At 36.4% G+C, this 21563-nt stretch overlaps 1 protein-coding gene across 8 annotated transcripts in view; it reads right to left on the bottom strand.

Annotated features, from left to right (window-relative positions):
* Positions 1–6383: 6383 nt before the first annotated feature.
* Positions 6384–21563, bottom strand: part of STXBP5 (syntaxin binding protein 5) — a 135034-nt gene continuing 119854 nt past the window's right edge. For all 8 annotated transcript variants that reach the window (XM_016223926.2, XM_016223929.2, XM_016223927.2 and 5 more), the window contains 4 exons: positions 21362–21527; positions 18648–18759; positions 12769–12989; positions 6384–11038 (listed from right to left, as the gene is read on the bottom strand). In XM_016223926.2, the coding sequence (XP_016079412.2) occupies positions 10997–11038; positions 12769–12989; positions 18648–18759; positions 21362–21527 (541 nt within the window). In that variant the 3' untranslated portion in view covers positions 6384–10996. The remainder of the gene's footprint in view (positions 11039–12768; positions 12990–18647; positions 18760–21361; positions 21528–21563) is intronic.

Below are 21563 nucleotides of genomic sequence, written 5' to 3'. Positions count from 1 at the left end.
ATGGGGATAGTTAGAGAATTTAGGAATTCTCCTCTTCACACGAAGAAATACAAATCTATACATTTGTAAAAAATTTCTAAATTTGAGAATTGGATTTTTCTATAAATATTAGAAATAAAGCACTAGAAAAGATCATCAGCTTATTGGATAGCTGGGGAGATTCAGTCCATGGGCAGTGACCTGGAATGGCCAGTCGCCCAGCTAAGAGAAAACCCTTGGTCTCCGATTCTCACTCCTTTTCTCCTTCTACTGTATCTTTTTTTTTTTTAAATCCTCACCTGAGGATATTTTTTCCATTGCTTTTCAGAGAGACACATGGATTGGCTGCCTCTGGCACATGCCCTTGGCTGGAATTAAGCCCAGGATCCTTCAATCCACAGGCCGGAGTCCCAGCCACTCGCCGAGTGCCAGGGCTCGCTCCCCTGCGTCTGTAACAAGACGCTTGGACTCTAAGCGCGCTCAGGTGGCAGGCTTAATGTACACGTGGTCACACGCGTTTTCTCAGTTACCTTTGTAACAATCCTTGAAATAGGTGTGGGTGGGATTTTTGATCCCCTTTTATAAATGAGCAGAACTGAGCCTCAGAGGGAGAAATAATTTGTTCATGAGCACAAAGAGCTAGAAGGACATTCAGTTTGGATTCCAAGTGAGTTCTCATGACTCTGGTCCTAGTCTGTTAGTTTCCTCCAAAGAGTGAAAGAAAGATAAGTTGCACTTGGGGACAGATTTTTCTTTCTCTCTTAATGGTAACATGCATTAATTTTTTTCAGTGTTAAGCTATGTGAATAAAGCCTTTACTTTTTTGCAAAATCAACGTTTGTGTATACTGTATATATATTTAATATTTTGATTTTGTTTCATGGTGTCTGCTGTAGAGTAAAATTTTTGTGTATAAAAATTTTGTCTGTTCTTTAATGGCCTTAATTTTCCTTGTTGATTAGGTACATATGAATCACCCCATAATTGTGCAAATTTAAAACTTTCTTCTAACATATTTATTTGTTTACCTGTTTGTTATTTTAGATTTAACTCAAAGCTATCTGGAAATTATGTTTTGTGTTAGTCTAAAGTAGGCTGTATAGCTTTGTTCTGTTAAAGTCCCAGTAAGACCGCGAATCTATTGTGAAAAAACAAAGCCAGAAAGATCTGTGGCCCTTGTTCATTTATTTAACACATTAATTTAATGCCTACTGTGTGTCTGGGACTTTTTAGTTACTGGAGATACAGGGTTAACCAGGACCAGTAAAGTCTTGCTTCTGTAGTTTGCTGCTATGGCCTGAATGTTTGTGTTCCCCCCAAGTCCATATGCTGAAATTCTAACACCCGATGTGGTGGGCCTTTGGGCGGGGACTAGGTACTGAGGGTGGAGCCACTATGGTGGGGATGATGTTCTTATAAAAGAGACCCCACACTGCCCGCTAGTCCCTCCACCGTGTGAGGGCCCAGGGGAGAGCCTTCGCCAGAGCGTGGCCGTGCGGGTGCCTTGACGTTGACTTCCCAGCCTCCACAAGCCTAAGAAATGAATTCCTGTTGTCTCTACGCCCCTGTCTGTGACATTTTTGTTATAGCAGCCCAGACGAATACATTCACCTTCTAGCTGGAGAAAGACAAGTTAACAATGAAGCAGAACGAACTTGGCGTTTTCAAGAAAGAGCAAGAGGACCAGTGTGACTCAGGCACGGGGTGAGGAGCGAAGTGGTGAGAGTTAGAGGGAGCAGCGGCGGGCAGAGCGACGGGTTAGCCCCGGGAGTGTCTCAGGAAGACCAGCCCCGGCTCAGCTCGCTCCGCTCCAGGGGTCGGGCCACTGGACCAAATTCTCCGTCCTGCGGCTCGGCCTCCCTGGCGCTGCCAGGCCACAGAGCAGTTCTCGTTCTCAGGGGCCTGGCCTCCCGGGACTCGCCGTGCTGAGGACGCAACTAGCGGCACCAAGAGATGGCTGTCACAGCAGCGAGGGGAGCGAGGTCAATGATTCCTGGGGCCGCGGAAGGCTTCCAAGAGAAAGTGACATTTCAGCTCGGCCGTAAAGCTTTAGTGCGATTTTCCTCGGCTAAGAAAGCAACGGAGGTTACTCCAAACACGAACAAGAGCAGGGGAATCGGCGGCGCATGCTGTTGGGGCAGGAGGGACGCGAGGGGAGTGGGTTTGGAATGGCTCATGGTCCCCGAGCCATGGGATGTAGGAGGTGGGCCGTTAAGGAGCCTTCCTGCCAAATCACACTGAACTTTACTGTAGGTTATGGGGAACCCTTGAAAAGTTCAAAAAGAGAACAGCTTAATTGGGGCTGGAATAAAATTTACTGGAGAGGGGGGCCACTGGGCATGGGAGGCAATCAGGAGCATCACCAGTCAGGGGATGCTGAAGCAGAGGCCGTCACCGAGAGGAGAGGGGGAAAGGGTGCCCTTGAGGTGCAGCCCGGGGGGGGGGGCTCAGCCGGTGGGAGCAGCGTCCCGCACACCAGCAGCTCGCAGGTTCCGTCCCTGGCGGTCGGGGTGCGCACCGAAGGCCACGGATGATGTTTCTCACGTTGATGTTTCTCTCTCTCCCCCTTCCTCTCTCTAAAATCAATCAACACATCCTCGGTGGGTATTAAAGAAAATTGTGAATCACTAGGGAGGTAAAAAGGGTGCACTGGTGATGGATCAGAAATGGCGTTGAGGAAGGTGCTTCATAAATATCTAAGGTGGGGAGGTGGCTCGGCGTGTTCAGTGACGTATTGCCTCATCCCACACATATAACTCGTGTTGTCTCCTGCTCAGGTAGCAAAGGCATGTCACCCTCCTGTCCTCAGTGTTGCTGTTAGTGTTGCTGTGAAGTAAAGAAAATGCCACTGCCCCTGGGTGACTCCAGGGCAGGGTCCTGGCCGGGTTGGTTTTTCCATCCCCAATATTCACAACAGGTCGGACACATCGTGGTGTCCAATAAAGACCTGTGGAATCAAAAACATGCTGGCATTTGCATTTCAAAAGGGAATATTGGAGCTCATGGAGCAGACCATAGCTTTGAGGCAAAAAAGGGTTTTTGAGTAAATGGCAGCTCAGGTTTCATCATCAAGGGCTGAGGTCCTGGCCTAAGAGGAAACGTATGGAATGATCTCTGCGCACACGAGATGACCACCTTACAGGCTGGGGTGGGGAACCATGACAGCGCTCATGGTGGGGAGCCTGACACCTTCAGGGATTAGCTCCCAGGAGGGCAGAGGGATGATGGGACCCACTGAACAGTGTGGGGGCCGAGAGGAGGGAGAAGTGAGGCTCCACTTCCCTTTGGAGCTCAGAGGAGGTCCTCACGCCCTGATGGCGAGATAGCAGAGATGCCCAGATGGCATGGCCTGGCAGGGGCCTGAGTGGGCTCCCCACGTGTCCAGTAATCCAGGGACACAGGACAGCATCTTACCTGAGACCCAGGAAGGGGACAGTTCAGGTCATTCACTCTTCTTAATGCCTCTCGGGGAGCCAGAGTCTAAGGGGAGCCAGGGACAGAGCATACTGAAGGTTTTGGCATCTTCAAGTCTTCAGAGAGTAGGCAGCGGTTACAAATGCAAACGCCAAAGGGCTATGAGACGTGTTTGGGGGGTTATAAGTTGCATTCCTAAGTTCAGACAATTTTTATATTTATTTATAGAGATATTTTATAAGTGATTTGTGAAAAATGTTAACTACACTATGACTGAACAGCAAAAAGTATTTACTGTCTTCACCGAAGAGAAAACATTAACATTTATAAATGTGAACGCATTTACTTAAAAATAATTGGCAGGCACTGGGATTCTGGTTGGTCTGTTGAAAGGCAACTACATATTAATTTTAATAAGATCTTATATCTTGATCCTAGTTGGCAACAAACGCATCCTGAATTGGCTCCCTGGGATAACACATCACAGAGATGAAATTCACTCAAAACCAAAGGCGCTCATTAAATTCAAACACATTTAAGTTCATTGATCTCCATTAATTACTTTACTAAAGACAATGTACCGGTTTTTTCATCCTGATTATAGCAGCTTCAATACTCCCCGATTTGCTGATCCTGACAAAAGATTTTCTACTACTTCTTCCCTGACTCAGTCTCTTAAGTGACCGGTTTTTAAGATCAGAAAGCCTTGTGTTTGTGTGCTAATTTTGTTTTCTAACAATTTTCAAAGGTTATTTTTATTATATCTCTACTAGTACTGTGCGGTAGGTAAGGCCAATATTTAGACCCTACTTTTTAAACATAAGGAAACAGGCAAATAGAGGTGAGTGCCTTGGAAAAGGTCACCAGCATGGCTAGCACTAAACTTAGGGACAGAATACTGGCCTTCCTACTCAGGCTGCTGTGCTTGGCATTTAAAAGGAGCTACGTATGATGCCCACTTTTTTTTTTTTAATATGTCTTTATTGATTTCAGAGAGAGGAAGGGAGAGGGAGAGAGAGAGAAACATTGATGAGAGAGTCATTGACCGGCTGCCTCCTACATGCCCCCCACTGGGGAAAGAGCCCACAACCCGGGCATGTGCCCTCACCAGGAATCGAAACCTCGACCTCCTGGATCCTCGGTTGACACTCAACCGCTGAGCCACGCCCAGCCAGGTGATGCCCACTTTTAATAAAATTAGAAATACAAGAGGAATCCACTTGCCTAACAATTCACCAGCAGTCCCTCATTGAGTTTTGGTTATCTGAGTAAACTTTCCAATAGACTAACCATTGTCTGCTCCATATCTAAGACTTTAATAATTTTCTTGATAAAAAGCATCCATCATGAAAATAAACCTTTGCAAAGTCTGTGGTTTTCCCTTCTTACAGGGTGCTATAAGCTCAGGACGGCTCAGACAGTGAGATGTGACTGCCACCATGTGGACAGTAACAGTACATAGATTTCAAAACCAAATAAAACTTTGGTAAGAGAATTACCATATTCTTTATTCTGAAATGCAAACAATGATAAAAAAATGAAAATCTGCTTTAAGTTATATTATTTTAGATCCATTAATGTGATGTGCATTTTTGGTACAAGTCGTTGGACACTGACACTGATAGTATTAAGTAGCAAAATGCCAACTATCTACAGCCTCGCGACTCCAAGTGTATCCCACGGACTGGTAGGAGCTGTATTACGTGGGAGATTAGAGATGCAGAGGCAGATCCCACCCCGGATGCTCTGAATCGGAATCTGCGTCCCTGACGATGCCCAGGGGACGCCTGTACGCACTACAGGCCCCGAAGTGTCATCTACAGCGAGTGCCTACCTCCTTGACTCTCACCCCCTGCTCTGCCTCCACTGAAGAGACGGGCAGGTGACTTTTACCAAAAAGTCCAGATAGGTAAGAAAAATACAGCTTGTCTTGAATTACTTGACTAACTTGACTTTCCCTTTGCTTAGGTTAAACTAATGGGTTAATTCCACAATTCAGAGAAAAAAATTAAAACAAATTTTCCAGAAAAAAGGGCTTGTTTAGTTTCAGGAGAGATGAGAGTATTTTATTTTGCCCAATCAGAGCCCTTCAGCATAAAGAGACATTCATATACATATATATATATGAACATTTTCCAGAAACAGTAATTTATAATACATTTTTAAAATACCAGCTTTGATGGTATTTATTTACAAAAATATTTCATTACCTAATTTTAAACCTTTTGCTGTGACGACAGTTTGTAAAGTACAGGAATGCAAAATAACTACAAAGTTAAACACACTTTTAGTGTTTGCAATAGTGCTTTTTTGATTTTTGTTTCAAATGAAATAGTACACAGAGATGGGTTTTTTTAACCATATTTAAAATGCATATTCCAGCAATCACCTTTGAGATAGTTACTGGACTGAGCAAGATATAAAAAAGAAAAGAAGTGCAGCAACTGAACACTACCTGCATGTACAGTTTAAGGTCGACACAAGCTCGAGCTCTACACCAAGCATGCTTGCCCCTGAATGAGAAAAACTTCGTCTTGCTCTTTTTAATGGATTTTGGTGATGCATTCATTTACAATGAACCAATAGTATAACTAGAAAGCAAAATGTTTTTCTGGTTCTAACTATTACGCTAAGCAGAGGTCACACCTAAAGTATTATGGTACCATTTATTTACAAAAAAAGTAATTAAAAAATTAAAAACACGATTTACTCTCTTTGCATTGCTTCCTACTGATATGAGTCCGTTGTCAACTCCTTACACTGTCTTAAGTTGAAGCAAAGTTTAAACAACACAAAACACATAGCAAAAGTATTAAAAAATGAAACTCCCAAATAAATAGGATTCCATTGCCATTAGCCTATATCCATTTTAAATGCCTGAGCAAAACAACCTACAATAAATACTGATTTATTTACATCTCATACACTATAAAATTTTAGTTTAAACTATGAGCCTTGTTGTGAAATACTGGCAAAACTGATATTCATGATTTTTCTGATGTAAAGAGTGTAATAAAAAGAGCAATTAAATGTAGCCCTAAACTACTGTACTCAACTTGTAAATTAATTGTGCCCAATAATTTAAGACTGTATTAATAAAGGAAGAAAGCAATGTTATAACCCTGATAACTGGGGAGTTATTAAAACCATTTAATTCAGCCGAGCAAGGTAAGCTAAGTTTTCCCTTTAATTTCTGTTGTTACAACTATTTTCTTCCCACAGAACCTTTAAAACTTCTTTTGCAGTAGTAAGATCATTAATATTCACAGGAAAAATAATCCCCATTGTACTTTACAAGAAATTGATCAGAATGATGGAACGTGTAATTAACAAAAGCTGTAAACAGTATCTTCACATTCATTTTTAAATGAAAAAAAATAAATATGGGCATAAATTTCAATCCAAGAGAACAGAGACTTTAAAACGGAAAAGAAAAAAAAGGACACTTAAGATAGAGGAGTGCTCTTTTTCAAACGAAATACAGATTAAAAATTCTAGGAATATTGATCAACAAATCCTATAAACTACAAAATAAAAACCTTCATTGACAAAAATACATAAACTCTGTTTTCATTTTTGGAAATTTATTTTTAAAAAAGGTAGAAGAAAATATCTGGAAAACTATTTTAAATATATATATATTTTAAAACAATAGTTAAGGTAGGCATCCAACAGCAAGCTGCAGCTATTGAGAAAGGTCTTGCAATGTTTGTTGTGGGCATTTTCTCCAAAGTAAAGTTAATATTTGAAAATGCTCAATAGAGGGTTTTAAAACCATAGAAATAATCTCTTTGCTGTCATGTGTGAAGACTTTTGAATGATGCATGATTCTTTAAAATTAATTGTATCTCGATATGAGATACCAGTATTTCTTATTATAAGCGTAAAACATAACTTTTTGTATGGATAATATACATACTTTTTAAGTACTTTGACTTAAACTTAACAAGTTCACCATTTTTAAAATTAAAGAGTACAGTTATAAAAATTTCATTTTAAAACTAAAAGTATATTCTCTAGCAGTATGTATAAATATAACGTTACTGGATGATCTTAAAACAAATCTGAAAGTGTTGCAGTAATTTAAAACTTAGAACACTGAAATGCACAGCAAATGATTTTACTATATTTTATCCTTGAAAACTATATAAAACCCTATTAAAGGTTTTAAAACTATGATCAGTTTAATTGTTTAAGGTGCAGCTAGCAGCATACTCATGATTTTGGTATGTTTTTATACATATGTATCGCTGGATTTAAACTGAGAAATGTGGATTAAATTATAATAAAAAGTATTCATTACCTAAAAAAGTGCAAAAAAATTCAAGTTTAAAGTTCAGTGCTCTTTATTTTGAAAGAAAAAATTAAACAAAATCCCCAAAGTTAAAATGTAAAATAAATCTTTGACACAAAAAATCTACCTTTGGATATAGCTTTTCTAATGTCACATGAGAAAATGCCTTAAGCAAAACGTATATGGAATATAAAACTCAGGGTAAAACTTTGAACTCCGTGGTGTCTTCCACATATTTTTCTTTTTCTCAGCTGTCTTCCCCCACTGCCCCCCAGAACCTAAAAGTATGTAACACTTTCAGACTTGTTTAAAACACTCACATATTTATATGAAATAACTTCAGAGGTACCTACAATTAAGAAGTTCTAAGCAAAAGAAATGCCTTTCTTTAAAGCACTGCACTTAATTAAACTGTATACACTACACATAACATAGACAAGTAGCAGCATTTTTTCACATCCATATAAAAATCAAATTAAGTCAGCAACAGCTCAGTTTTATATCTATAACCATTTTTGGAAACACTTTGTACAATTGAAATGCAAACCAAGGGGATTAAGATGATGCAAAACTTCAAACGGCTATCATATACAGAATTTGTCAGAGTATAAGACTTCGAATAACTTTCTAAGCAAATACATATGGATTTTGTTCTGAAGAGTGAAATGAACTGGCTATGTGGCCTATATAGGGAAACCACTTCCTATTCACAAACTGCTAATCATGAATACTTCAACGATTTTAGAGCCAAGGACAAATGCAATAAAGAATAATGTCTGAGGATATGAAGGAAGCACACGTAATCTTTCATTTTTCTAATATTTTCTATTTTGACTTTTTAAATTTTTGGTTTGTTTTCCTGAAATCTTGGCTTGCTGGTGACTATTTCTGCATTTAAAAAGGAAAAAAATAGAGATGTTACCTCTCAAATTACAATAAATTCCCTGGGTTAGTTATTACTGCAGACTGTCTCTTATCTACAGACTGAGTCAAGTATAACTTTGAGAAGCTATTTCCTATTTTCAAAAATACTTCAAGCTTTCTAATCCTAAATTCCTAGTGTGCTGTGCATAATTTGTAGATTAATTTAAAAATGAAATAAAGTAACCCAAAATATTGGTTTAAAATTTTCTTATAAAATCCATCTCAGGTAAACATATCTACTTCTCTATTTGAAAATAATTACAAGATCGGTTCATTTTATATACAACAGGAAAAATGACAGTAAAAATGAAGTGGATATACAATTAAGACAATACAGCAAATTAAATAGAGCTAATATGCCCTTCAACCTGAATGGGTAATCAACCAATATATTACTTTATTTAGTGCTTCTCAACTTCAAATCTGTAACTATACCTTTAAAAAACGCCTACTACTTCCTGTGACATATGGAACAATGGGTTTATTAGATAATATACAATAAAAATTAAGCAATTTGTAAACGGCTGAATGTTCATCATACAGCTGACATTAACAAAACAGAAGTATATTATCAATAGATACTTTCTACAAATTCAAAAACTTTTGAAAAGTACTGTATTTTTAAAATATTTCTTTTGGCTTGATCAATTATCTCTATCACATATATTTAGTCTCTCTCTAATGATATTTAAAGTAAATTTAAATGTAAACTTTTGTACCCCGTAGTAGTGCACATTATAAAATGTAAACAAAAGGCTTTATTAATGAAAAGAGTAAAGAGGAAAGATGCATAACAGACTGCATGAAATTAAGGTGCTCTACATATACCTTTAATGATCACATGGAATAGAAAAACAACCATCACGTTTGCTATCATTTGTGCTCTGATTATCTCAATGAAAAAAGAAAACAGTTTTAAACAATTTTTGTATAGAAAAAAATATTTAAATTCCATTAATATTAAGTATAATGTTTCCATTTTGCTCTTCCTTCACTGCTTTAATAATAAATAATAATCTCAGATGCCTGCTTATGAGATTACTTCCAAGGTTTACCAAGTGTCTCTTTTCTGTCTGCAATGCTATTTTAGGAACCAGTCATCTATTGTCCACTGATGGTCTCATTTGCATTATATTCCAATACAGAAATAATTTAGTTATAAAAATGCACATAGTTTCCTTTCCTTGGGCTTTTTAAAGCCTTGAAAGGACATGTACAGATGTATAGCATATTTCTACAGAAAATATTTTGTAGGTCATCAGACTAGACTCTTATATAGGTAATTATTGACAACAGATGCTTGTAATTTTCCATGCGACAGCATGTGCACTAAGATTTAAGTGGCTCATCACCTGAGTGTACTGGAACTGTTAGCAAATCAAGGGCATTTAAAAAAGGGAGCAGAGCACTTTACTGAAATGAAACACTTTTTAAGCAATTTAAATTAAATAATGCAAAGGTACATATGGTTAAACATTTTATAAAAATTCAAGCAAAATTAAAAACTTAGCCAATTTGAACATTCCTACAAATTTAACCAGTAACTCTTTTGGTCAAATCCCCATTAGCTGAATTAATGAGAATGGGGACAAGGGACACTGAAGTATTCTCCTCACCACGTGGAGGTCTCTCTCCACACTGCAGAGCCACCGCATGGAAACTCCCAGGATGATGGGTTCAGTCATGCTCTACACTTTTCAATGAAAAGTGATGGATCACCTTGTTTTGCTTTTGACAAAATATGGACTAAACAAAAGTATACAATAACAAGAATCCAAGAGTAGCCCATACACAAGTCAACTATGTGTATGTTTTTATTTAAAGCCCACCATTCAGCTTATCTGTCTAAAGATATGGTAGCAAACAGTTTGTTTCTTTGTCGCTAATGATACTGATGACCAGTCAGTTTAAGGGAGGGAAGGTCCAAGACAGCTGTTTATAATTCAGTCAATGAGACAAACAGAACCATTGCAGCTTCAGAGCTTCTAACTTACTGGCTCTCCCTCAGAGGTCAAACACTGATGGCAGGTACAAGAGCATATATCTTTTGGCATATGAAAGTTTAATACAGGAATGATCCAGAAATAGTCCCTGCCATGTCTCCTCAACATCCCCCTTTGTTTCTTCGTTGGTAACGTGTGACCTGCTTAGTTCCCCAACTGTCGTCTCAGAGCTGGCCCACACCATCTATCCACACCGAGCTTGGGAACTCCTCAGTTAGAGCCACAAGACTGTGGTAAAACAGTGCATGATTGTGCTAGGAAAGAACAGTGTCCAGTGATGAACGTCCTTGAATGTTAACTTTCCTAAAGTAGAATTCATGAAATAGAAAAGGAAAATCTTTTCCCTTTTGGCTGAAGTCGGCCTGCGCTGGGTTTCCGGTGGTCAGAACTGGTACCACTTCTTATCCTTGTATTTCAACATCATCTACAGGGGAGGAGACGGGACAAATATGCTCAAAAAATGCCACAATAATATTTGTAAGTTATCACTGATTACTGTATTTTTTCCAAAACATCCTATCATTCTGAAAAGTTCTGTAGTGTCACTGTACTGTCTACTTCGAATCAATTTATAATGAAAGCAGTAAGAACTGTCATTTTAAGAAAAAAAGTCCGTAACTATTAAGAACCAGTCTAGAAGACCCTCACATTTATTAGACATATGACATAAATAAATTTTGGCTCAGTGCATTCTTTGGTGACCTAAGCTAATAACTTATAATAAGGTAATTTTCAGTTCTTTAATTTTAACTAAAAATGCTTAAAGAACCTGGGAATGAAAGGTTAAAAATGCTACTATTACTGCCATCTAAAATGTACCAAGTACTTCATCTGAGCCAGCACTGCATGACATACTTTCCCTACATGATTTCATCTGGTTCTCGAAACAACTTGATGAGTTAGGCATTACTATCTCCCCATTTTATAAATGAAGAAACGGAAGCTTAAGGGGTTATCCAAAATAACGACGGTGAAACTGGGGTTTGAGCCCATGTGGTCTGATTCAAGAACCCATGATCTTAACCACCTCAATGTATAGTCTTCCTTAGACTCTAAAATACGATTCAGGGGTATTTGATAAGAGGGAAAAACTACCAGTTTGATACTGAGCTCTTTGCTAAATATTTTGAGTGTGGCTATAGTCTGAAATTGACTGAAGTGTTACATGCTTTAGAGGTCTCAGTCAGGTGCAGGGTTATGCCAACAAAATTCCTGCCCTGGACTGAAGGCTGCTGGGCTACATCTGAGGTGTGTTATCGGCCTAGAACAAAGACAAAGGACCTCTGAATCTCTTTGAAGCCCTGGAAAAATCTTTTCCAAGTCAAGTTACCTCTTTTATGCATTCTAGGTGTCAGCATTCTTGAGCAAGAACGAGATGACTTCTGACTAAAGAATTTACAGATCTATTGCTGGTAGACTGGGTATTCAAACATAAAACCGTAACATGAATTTTTCAGACAACAAACTCTAGATGTCCTTAAGGTGTAAGCTAGGAACTGAGAATGTGAAGTAACCCAGTGTAAAGCATCAAGGCCTGTGTGTAAAAATGAAAAACATGTATTCTACCTAAAGGCCTAAATTCAGTTTTTTAAAAAGTACTATGCTGGCCAACAAAGCATATTTGCAAGAGGACCAGTTAGGAAGCCATACTTGACGGAGCCCCTTTTTAAGCTCCACCATGACTTTCCAGTTCAAGATGAGTTTACTGCAAAAATGCATCTTACTATATCTCTGTCTGAATTGGTCTACAGGCAGATTTAGTATTGTTCATTTGAATAAAAGTGTTTGCCAATATTATTTAGATTTACCTAAAGAATCAAGAGAGGAAAATTATTTCCTTCTCTAGGAGAAACTGGTGGTAGAATCTGAGGAATTTAGGAAAGTTAGCTTTGGTACTGCATTCCCTAAGAAACAGTTCCAAAGAAAAGGCCTGAAGACAAGCAGGTTCCCTCAGATTTATAAACTTCAGTAAAAGACCAAAAGCTACTGAGACATATTCTTGTAATAGTTCCCTCTGGTGGCAAAAATCAGGAATTTGCAATTGCACAGAGGATACACAAAAACTCATGCACAGGTAGATATAAAACAGCTATAAAAATACAATAATTTTCATACTTGTTTTACCAAGGATTTTTGTTTGTTTGATAGACATACCTCATGAGCATGTTTAGAAAATGAATCTGCACTGGATAACATAGCTGTGGTTCTTTCTTCTAGGTCACCCAGTTTCTGCCCTCTTTCATCCAGTGCCAACCTGGCTCGCGCTAATTCACCAACGACTCCTGATGCTGCTCCTTTCACACCTTCAATGCCACCAGGGCCAGGGATATGCTGTGCAAGACTTCTTGAAGCCTTTCCTGAGGACGATTCTCCAACTGAACGAATTGACAAGTGAAAAAGCAAGTCAAAAAATGAAAATTTTACTACTATAAAATCCTACTATCTAAGAGCACTAAAACAAGTTTTAGACTGAATGAAAATATAGTTGAAATATTTATATATTTCACTTCATCATTAATACATGTTTTTCCTTTATTATGATTGTTTTAATTTTCAGATACTTTTTGAAACATACACAATGCATTGTATATTTAAACGTTTTACTCTATACATAATAGGACTAGTGCAAAGGGACAGGTAGTTATTTGTTGAAATGAATAAAGGAAATACTGATACCAATTTATATAACAGTAAAAATTACTCTTAAGTGTGAAAAAACTAAAGATAAATTAAAGACATTTAAGTTCAAATACACAGACTTAAATTTAAATATACACTTAATTTAGTTTATTTATGCCACACTTTGTCTTACTTAAAATATTATGCTCAAGCTTAGAAGTAAAAAAAATAAAGAAATTATTCAGTATTCTATTTAGGCTCCAAAAGTTATAGATATGTTATATCCCTTTCTTTCTCTCCATTTATCTTGTCACCAAAAAGATCAACTGTTTCCTTCAAAATATCTCAGGTATCCATTGCTTCCTTTCCCTTCGTTAGCCAGATCCTAACTATCTATCTAGATTATTGCAAGTCTTAAATTCTGTTAAAAACTGCTGTCATATTCACTCTTCCCTCAGCATACATTTCTTTCTTTAGAAATATAATTCACATACCATAAAATTTGCCCCTCAACAATTCATTAATTTTTAGTTTATTCAAAAGGTTTGAAACCATTATCACTATCTACTTCTGAGCATTTTCATCGCTACAAAAAAACACCCCAACTTTATCAGCAGCCAATTTCCATCTTCCCCTCTTCTTAGCCCTTGGTAATCAATTCTCTACTCTTGTTGTTATATTTTCATATTCTGAATATTTTGTATAAATGGATTCATATAAATGTAGCCTTTTAGGTCTGGCTTCTTTCCCTTAAAAAATTTGTCAAGGTTCAACCATGCTATGGCATATATCAGTATTTCATCCTTTTAAATGACTGAATAATATTCCATTGTATGAACTGATGACATTTGGGTTATCTACTCATCAGCTGATGGACATTTTGAGTTGTGTTTGCTTTTTGGCTATCATAAATAATGCTGACATGAACATTTGCACAAGTTTTTGTGTGAAGATGTGTTTTCAGTTCTCTTGGGTATATACCTAGAAGCATAATTGTTGGGTCATATGATAACTATGTTTACCTTTTTGAGGAACTGCCAGAATTTTTCAGAGTTTACAGCATTTTACATTTTCACTGGCAATGTAAGAGGGTTTCAATTTTCCCACATTCTTGAGAACATTTGTTATTATACATCTTTTTGATTACAGCCATCCTAGTAAGTGTGAAGTGGTAGTTCATTGTGGTTTTGATGTGCAATTACCTAATGACAAATGATATTCAGCATCTTTTCATGTGTTTATTGGCTATCTGTATACTTCCTTTGGAAAAATATCTATTCAAACCCTTTGCATACTTAAAAATTGAGCTATGAATTTGTCTTTTTATTGTTGAGTTGCAAGAGTTCCTTATATATTTAGGATAGTAGACTCTTATCAGATATATCAGATACATGACTTGCAAATATTTTATCACATTCTGTAGGTTGTCTTTTCACTTTCTGGATAGTGTTTTTTTGGCTTTTAATTTTGATGAAATCCAATTTATCTTTTTCTTCAGATGCTGTGATTTAGGTGTCGAATCAGAGAAACCATCACCTAATCTAAGGTTACAAAGACTTATACCTATGTTTTCTTCTAAGAGTTTTATGGTTTTAGCTCTTTACATTGAGGTCTTTGATCCATTTTGAGTTAATTTTTGTGTATGGTATGAAGCTGGAGTCCAACCTCACTACTTTACATGTGTGTAGCCAGTTGCTCCAACATCATCTGTTGAAAAGACTATTCTTTCACCATTAAAATTTCATGGCATCATTGTAGTAAATCAACTGACTATACATGTAAGAGCTTATTTCTGGACTCTTAATTCTATTCCATTGGTCTATATGTCTGTCATTATGCCAGTAGCACATTATGCCAGTAGCACTATCTTCATGATTACAGATTTGTAATAACTTTGAAAATCGAATGTGAGTCTTCCATCTTTTTGCTTCTTTTTCAAGATTTTGTATGTGTGTGGCTTTTTGAATCCTTTTCATTTCCATATGAATCTTAGGAACAGCTTGTTTTTTTTGTTCAAAAAACCAGCTGGGATTTTGACAGGAATTGTGTTGAACGCACAGATTAACTGGGGAATACTGGCATCTTAGCAATATTACTTCTTCCAGTCCATGAACACAGGATGTCAATCCATTTATTTATGTCTTAATTTCTTTAAATGGTGTTTTGAAGTTTTTAGTGTATGCTTTACACTTCTCTTTTTAAATTTTTATTATTTTTAGAGAGGAAGGGAGAGGGAGAGAAACATCTATGTGAGAGTGAAACATCATTTGGCTGCCTCCTGCACATGCCTCCTACCTGGGATGGAGTCCATAACCCAGGCATGTGCCCTGATGGGGAATTAAACCGAGAACATTTCAGTGGACTGGATAATGCCCAACCAACTGAGCCACACCAGCCAGGGCTGTTTTATACTTCCTTTGCTAAATTATTCCTAAGTATTTTATCTTTTGATGCTATTAAAAATGGAATTTTTTTCTTAATTTTTTGTTCACTGCTAGTGTATACAAATGCAATTTATTATTTATGTTGATCTGTATCCTGCAATCTTGCTAAGCTAGCTCTAATTTTTGTGTGTGTATACTCCTGAAGACTTCCTATATGCAAGAATATGTCATTTGCAAATACAGTTTTACTTCTTGCACTCAAATCTGCATGCCTTTTATTTCCTTTTCTTGCCTAACTGCCCTGGTTAAAGCCTATAGTACAATGTTAAATATAAGTGGTGAGACCCTATGAATTTACATATAAAATTTAGAATCATTTACAAAATTTGGGGGGGGGAAATGTGCATGTGTGTGTATATATGTATACATCAGTTTTGGGAGAACTGATGTCTTCTAGTGAAACTTCTACTGTGTGAACATGATATCTCCCTGCATTTACTTTGGTCTTTAATTTCCTGACAGTTTTATAATTTTCTATTTTCTCCATGGAGCTCCTGTACATCTTAAGATTTATTTCAAGGCATTTTTTAATACTATGGTGGCTGGCAGAATAATGGTCCCCACCCACTCACCAAAAATGACTACTCTCTAATTCCCGGAAATTATAAGATGCATTCTTATTAATGCTAGTGGATAAATTTTACAAGTCTCTCAAAAAATTCAGGGATCTCTGATCATCTTAAATCTACTTACCCTTTCCAACTCCCTTGATTTTATACAGTTTTGGGGTCATACTGTTTATTTAAATGTGTGTGTACATACATACTACAAGACTTTGCTTTATAGTTTATAAAGATTACATAATTATATTTATGTATTTATTACTTTCTTTCCAAAGCATTGTTTCCTTTATCTCTGACATTCCATCGAGGATTACTTTTTCTCTAAAGTACATCCTTTAGAGTTCCACTGAGTGTGGTGGCAAGGTTTACTTTACTTATTTGTCCATTTGTCTAAAAATGTCTCATTCTCAAAGGGTACTCTGAGTATAGAATTCTAGATTAAGTATTATCTTCGGTCAACATACAGAATAACATTCGCTGTTGAGAAGTCAGTCTCCAGCTTGTTAAAACATATCTATTATTTTTTTTTAGCTATCTTACAGATGTTCTCTTTGTCTTTGACATACTATATTTTCATATGATATATCAAGCTGTGAATTTATAACAAAATATCCTACTTTGAATTCATTAAGCTTCTTGAATGTGTAAGAAACTTCTAGCTGAATCTCTTTATATATAACTCTTCTTCACATTATTTCCTATTTCCTTCTTGAGAAGGTCTAAACATGTGTTAGGTCTTCTCCCTACGACTTCTCTTTCTTTAATATTCTCCTGTTTTTTACATCTTTTTGTTTCTCTGTGCTACATTCTGGAAGGTTTATTCTGACCAATCTTTAATTCATGTAATTCTCCTTCAATTTTGTCTAAAGTGTGGTTAAGTTAATCAACTACATTTTTAATTTTGGTTTTTGAAATTTCAGTTCTCCAATTTAATTTTAGCTTTTTTACATAATTGTTGTATTGATTTTTAAAGTTTTCAGTTACTTGATAAATTGTTTAGGCATGATACTTATCCTCCTGAACATAATATGCACATTTATTTTATAGTCACCATCCAATAATCCCAGTATTTGAAGTACCTGTGATTCTCATTCTGTTGTGTGTTTTTTTGTTTTATTGATCATGGTGTTGATTTCTAGGGTTCCTGGTTATTTATGACTACAGATTTGAAAAATTATATAAATCATTTGAGGATTTGGATATGTCATCTTCCTTTGCAGAAAAATTCCATCTGCTTCTGCCAGATGCTGGGGACTTTATCAGTCTGCAAAAATCTTAACTAAGGTTGGAAGTGTTTTGGCCACTCAGATAATCTGAGCTGAAAGCCTGTGTGTGTGTGGGGGGGGGGGGGGGCAGGGGCAAGGGGGCTGGTTTACTTCAGGTGCATCTTTACTCTTCAGGTGCAGCACTTTGGCATTCTTGAAAACAAGGGGATTTGTTTATCAGTGTCCCACCCTTGTCAGTTCTGGGACCCCACCTTGCTAGTCCTAACACAATTTACTATCTCAGCCTCCTGCTTCAGATCTCAAAATATTTCAGGGTAAAAGTGGCCTCAGGTTGCCAAGCTCACTACTATGGGTTCACCCCCGTCTCCATGGATATTGTCCTTACTATATTGTTAGCTCTTTGATGTTTCTAAAAATTAAAAAATATGGTTTTTAAAATTTGTATAATTATCCTCGTTGAGACAGTTATTCCAAATTATCAGTCCTCCATGACTGATGTACAGTCTTCCTCTTTTAAAGAAAATGAATTAAAACTGACTAATCCTCATTCATCTAGGTGAGTTTTTAAATATGAAATTGCACTGCACTGCTACTTAAAATTCCAAAATATTTTAGGAAAAAAGAGAATAAAAGAAATAAAATTCGAGGATAGATAATAGCTCCTACTAATTGAAAGGTAGATAAAAAAATTCAATGATTTATTAGTCACTCAAGGACCAATTTCTAATTTGTTCCCACTGATGTATGTGAAAGGTAGCAAATGCACCAGATCTTGCCATTTTAAATAACCTTCTAGTGTAATAAGAATAGTTCTGGAGATTTTGTAAGATAAAATAAATGTTTAAGTAAAAACTTTTTCAAATTAAGGTCATCAATTAGAACCAACTATAGAATTAAAATAATAATGAAGATCACATTTAACAAGAATACTTTCTAAATTATTCATATCAAGTTGTGAATATTTTAGCTACCTGAAGCTACTCTGATTTTGGTTCCCTGAGTAAAACAGGCCCTAGTTTGGATTAGAGCAACAGAAAATAATTACATGTATTTTTGCTAAAACATGAATATATTAATTGTGAAAAAGACAAAAAAGGTGAACATAATATATACATGTAAAAAATGTATTTGGTTTGAACGTTTACGTTTTCAGATATATTACCCAAATGAAATCAACTTACACAGTTCTTCTCTATCAAGTGACTGTGCACCACCTCCAAACAGGCCTTTAAAGAATCCCCTGTTCGGTGCCTCAGGTGTTTCTACAGGGGTGAAGAGTTCACCCAACATTTCCTTCAAAATCAAAACAAATTGTAATTGTTAAAGTTTCAGGGAAACTAAACTACATTTCACAAAACTACCACTGTAATCTCTTTAACTTAAACTTGTAACATTACCTGTGGAGATTCACAAACAAGAGCACATTTCAAATTATCAGATACAATACATGCTTAGTCAAACAGTAAGTTATTAAAACTAAATTGACTAAGACTGACTTGCTGCTGCAAAGATGATATTCCTGCTTAAATTGGAAGAAGATTCCATCCAATCTTTGAAAAAATTTTCACATGACTTTTATTATTAAGAATTGGTAAATGAATACTTAGCTTTTCTTACATCAGAAAGAAGAAAAGCTACTAGCAAGTTAAAAGCCTAGTGTAATGATGATGAAATGCAGTTCTGGAATTACCACCTTCAGCTGAGTCAGAAAATTAGTAATTCAGAAAGACATACCAACATATTTTTTTATGAACATATGCTAGGAAGAGAATTATGCCCACACACACATGGAATTTCAGAACTATGGCCTGGAGATGGGAAAGCTTCTTTCAATATTATCAGCTTTTTAAATTACCATTGATGTTCTTCTGAGCACAGAAATGGTAAAAGTGGGAGAAAAGAAAGGCTACCAACATGTTGACTTTGTAGATAACACAGAAAGGAAAGAGAAGTTTCTATAAGAGGACAGTAGCAACATTATTTACAAGGCAGCTTAAAAGCAAAATAAAAGTATAATGAGGCTGAGAGATTGCATTTCTGCCCAATGAAGAGAAGTAGTTATTATACAAAACACAAATGCAGTTCTGGTTCCCGGTACCAGTTCAGCTGTACTCTGGTATTACATTATTATAGCTGGAGCTAAAGTATTTTTTTAGAGTTTCTTCCTGAGCAAAATCATATAGCTTTTAGCTTTTTCTGACTGGCTTATTTCACTTAGCATAATATTCTCAAGGTCCATCCATGTTGTTGCAAATGGCAGTATTTCAATCTTTTGTTATAGCTGAGGAGTATTCCATAGTACACATGCACCACATCTTTTTTACCTAATCATCTATCGAAGGACAGTTTGTGTCCATGCCTTGGCCACCTTGAATAATGCTGCAGTGAATGTAGGGGTGCACATATCTTTGAGAATAAATGTTTTTAAGTTTTTTGGGTCGATACCCAGAAGAGGGGTTGCTGGATCATATGGTAACTCTATTGTTAATTTTTGAGGAACCTCCATACTGTTTTCCACAATGGCTATATAAGTCTACATTCCCACCAACAGTGAATGAGGGTCCCTTTTCTCCACAACCTCTCCAACACTTGTTATTACTTGTCTTGTTGATAACAGCCATTCTAACAGATGTAAGGTGGTATCTCATTGTAGTTTTGGTTTGTATTTCCCTAATAGTAGTGAAGTTGAGCATCTTTTCATATATCTGTTGGTCATTTGTATGTCTTCTCAGAAGAGGTGTCTGTTCAGGTCCTCTGCCCATTTTTAATTGGATTATTTGTTTGTTATTGAGTTGTAGGAGTTATTTATATATTTTGGGTATCAGCTCCTTGTTGGAGCTGTTGCTTGCAAATATCATCTCCCATTTGGTTGTCTGCCTTTTTGTTGTGTTGGCAGTTTCTTTTGCTGTGCAGATTGATATTGTTTTTATCCTAATTTTAAGATGAAGAAGCTTAGAGCCAGTAAATTACTTGTCTAAGGTAACATACTCCAGTAATTAGCAAGGCTGGGACTTAGATTCAGTTTTCTTGACTCTAAAGCTCATGTTCTAATAATAAGCCACAAATTCAAATTTACCAAGTAAAACAGGGCTAATTGCAAACACTTTCACAATAAAGTGTTATTTTCTAAATATCAATTAATATTTAGCTCAATATTTCCAGAGCAATTTTATTTTAAATGGTGAAGTTAAAATAATCATTTTTAATATACAAGCAAGCACACAGGAACTTACAGAATTAAAAAAGATACAGTTTCATATTTAAAGAATTTGTTTGTAGTCTTTTACAAATACAGGTGTACCCCAAAAATGTATACATACTTTAACAGCTGATTTCTATTACACTTTGAAAATAAAATGTATTTTAATAAATACTGCCTTTATAATTATTCAAAGTGTATATACATTTTTGGGGGACACCCTGTAGATCAGCAAAAATATTCAGAGGAAAACTATCAAACTTTATTTTTCCTTATATGCATGTACATCCTTGCAATTACAGAGAAGGGATGATACAATCTGCCCTAAAACAGATTATATTATTTTCACATTAACAATACCTCTTTAAAAAGGACTTTTTTTGGTGTATGTGTATAACATATTTATCCTACGTAGAGAGTGGTATAAAAAGTGTGTAACATTTCATATATCTTTGCCAACACAGGAGAGAAAAATAAGGCTCAAGGAGATGAAGTCCCCCTTATAACAAGAGCCTGATGAAGGCTCCTGACCACAAGTCTCAAATGTGTGCTCTGAAAGTCTCAATAAAGGCTTTGGATGTTCCCACAACACAGGTTCATTTGTACACTCCTGTGAGTGTAAGGGATGGACATTATAAGGGACCTCAAAGAATACTTCACCCCTGGAGAAACTACAGGACTATTTCTGTTACTTACCTGAAGATTTTCACAGGTCTCTTGGCTGTAAGTGAGTCTCTGGATTTCTGTAGGTGAAACAAGATATAATGCTTGTCCATTGTTGGTGAAGCAGAATGTTCTGGCTATCCGCATATTGGTAAGGGGCAAGTAATACACATCCAACAGAGGCCTTAAACTTGGCAAACTTGAAAAAAAATTAAAAACTTGTTAATAATAAACA

Source organism: Miniopterus natalensis, chromosome 5 (genome assembly GCF_054644295.1).
Source record: "Miniopterus natalensis isolate mMinNat1 chromosome 5, mMinNat1.hap1, whole genome shotgun sequence".
In the NCBI taxonomy this organism is placed as follows: Eukaryota; Metazoa; Chordata; class Mammalia; order Chiroptera; family Miniopteridae; genus Miniopterus; species Miniopterus natalensis.
This window is presented reverse-complemented; position numbering and strand designations above follow the sequence as displayed.